The sequence below is a fragment of the Geospiza fortis genome, unplaced genomic scaffold (assembly GCF_000277835.1).
Source record: "Geospiza fortis unplaced genomic scaffold, GeoFor_1.0 scaffold450, whole genome shotgun sequence".
Classification (NCBI taxonomy): Eukaryota; Metazoa; Chordata; class Aves; order Passeriformes; family Thraupidae; genus Geospiza; species Geospiza fortis.
In genome coordinates, this window is record NW_005054416.1 from 1,806,390 (window position 1) to 1,808,223 (window position 1,834).

At 63.5% G+C, this 1,834-nt stretch overlaps 1 protein-coding gene across 1 annotated transcript; it reads right to left on the reverse strand.

The window, feature by feature from the left end:
- Positions 1-5: 5 nt before the first annotated feature.
- On the reverse strand, positions 6-1,828 carry TMX2 (thioredoxin related transmembrane protein 2; the record flags this gene model as incomplete). The annotated part of the gene is made up of 8 exons (XM_031061502.1): positions 1,726-1,828; positions 1,275-1,335; positions 1,001-1,114; positions 797-873; positions 614-720; positions 461-526; positions 223-352; positions 6-119 (listed from the first exon to the last, which is right to left on the reverse strand). Coding segments are annotated over exons 2-8 (651 nt in total), but the record flags the coding sequence as incomplete, so codon positions are not given.
- Positions 1,829-1,834: the final 6 nt, after the last annotated feature.

Below are 1,834 nucleotides of genomic sequence, written 5' to 3' on the forward strand. Positions count from 1 at the left end.
CCCGGGGCCGCAGCCGCCGGCGCGGCTGGGGGCTCCTCAGGCCCCTCCTCCCGCGGCTTCTGCTGCTTCTTGGCCTTCTGGTAGAGCTCGTTGAGGTTGAACTCTCGGATCACATTCTCCTGTGGCCAAGAGGTATCATCAGCACCACTGGGACCTCGTGCTCCCCCTTCTTCCCAGGCACAGGCTGGGCAGGGGAGCAGAGGGCTGGAGGGTCCCACGCACCTCAGAGAAGGTCCAGGACACAGCCCGGCCCTTCTTGTCGATCTGCGGCCGACGCATGATCTCTGTCCCGCCCTGGAAGAGGATGAGGGTGGGCAGCTGCTTGGTGAGAGGCGAGGTGCTGACCTTGTACCTGTGTGAGGACAAGCCAGCAGTGACCCTTGGGCAGCCTGAGGGGGCTGGAGGGTCACAGGGACCGCCCCAGAGCGAGCCCTGCTTGCCCAGGCTGCGTTCCCCACACCTGGTGCTGACGTCCGTGTACCGGCCAACATCCACCTTCCCAAACTGGAGTCCTGAGCAGTTGTACCTGGGCAGGATGGGGACACATGGCTGTGAGGGATGCAGGGGACCACAGGCCCTGTTATCCACTAAGATTCCAGTGGGTGCCACTCACTTGAGAGAGAGGTCGGCGAAAATGGGGGCAAAGGACTGGCACTCACTGGACCAGTTGGCAAAGAACTCAACGATCCACGTCACCCGCTTGTCCCTCTCCAGCTCCTCCTGCCACAGGGGTTATGGGCTTAGAGGGAGGTGGGCAGAGCCCCCAAAAAGCCCCTGGGATAGGGGAGATACTCACATCGATAGTCTTGTCACTGAAGTACTTGATGTATTCAGGGCCCATATAAAGGGGTGGCTTGCAGGTCATCAGGAACACTGGAATGACAGCAGTCATTCCTGAGCCCCCCACTGCCAGGAGGGCCAGGCTGGGCCTGGGACAGAGCTCCTCCAGCCCAGAGCAGCAGGGGGAGCCAGGATAAGGCAAGAACACATGCAGGCTCACCTATGCAGAGCGTGAGGTAGAGCAGCCCCATGCGGATGTCGAGGCGGAAGAACAGGATGGCGTTGGCCACTTTGCTGAACATGAAGATATTCCCGATGTGCTGCTCCACGGTGACTGCGATGTGGAGACAGGAATAAGGGATGGGGCCAGATGCCCCCAGAAGGCTGGGGGTAACTTCAGTGAGGGCTGGATCTGGTCCTCCAGACACCACCCCACTCAGCTCCTTGGAGGAGACCCATAAGCAGCCCCAGCCCCCCAGGTCCCCCTGACTCACTGGAGCGCCGGTTCTTCATCATGACAATGGCGCTGAGGAACATGAGGATCTCCACCTCCCTCTGGCACAGAGAAGGGACACCATGAGCTGGAAGTGTCCAGGACACCTTGGAGCCATGCCTGGCCTGGCCTGGCACAGGGACCTATGGCCATGCCAGGCCCCACTGGCCCCAAGGCCCTGCCAGAGCCCAGAGCCCCCATCCCTCCCGGGGGAGAACAGCGAGCAGACGGGCTGCCCTGCGGCAATGGGCTCGACCAGCGCCTGGGGGCTCTCGGCTGTACGGGAACACCGCAGAGTAACGCCAGGGGCTACCGGGCATCTCCTCCCTCAGCCTCGCCGGGGTGCTGTGAGAGCAGGAGGGGAGCCAAGCCAGGGCCGAGGGTGTGGGGACAGGCCCGGGGACAGCTCAGGGATGCGGGGACAGGCCCGGGGACAGGCCGCGCCGCCTCACCCAGTCAAAGTCACACGGGTTACCATCCTCCCGCTGCGAGGGCAGGCCACGGCAGAGCGGCGGGACCTTGCGCACGAGCAGAAAAGCGGCGGCGAGCAGCGCGGAGAGC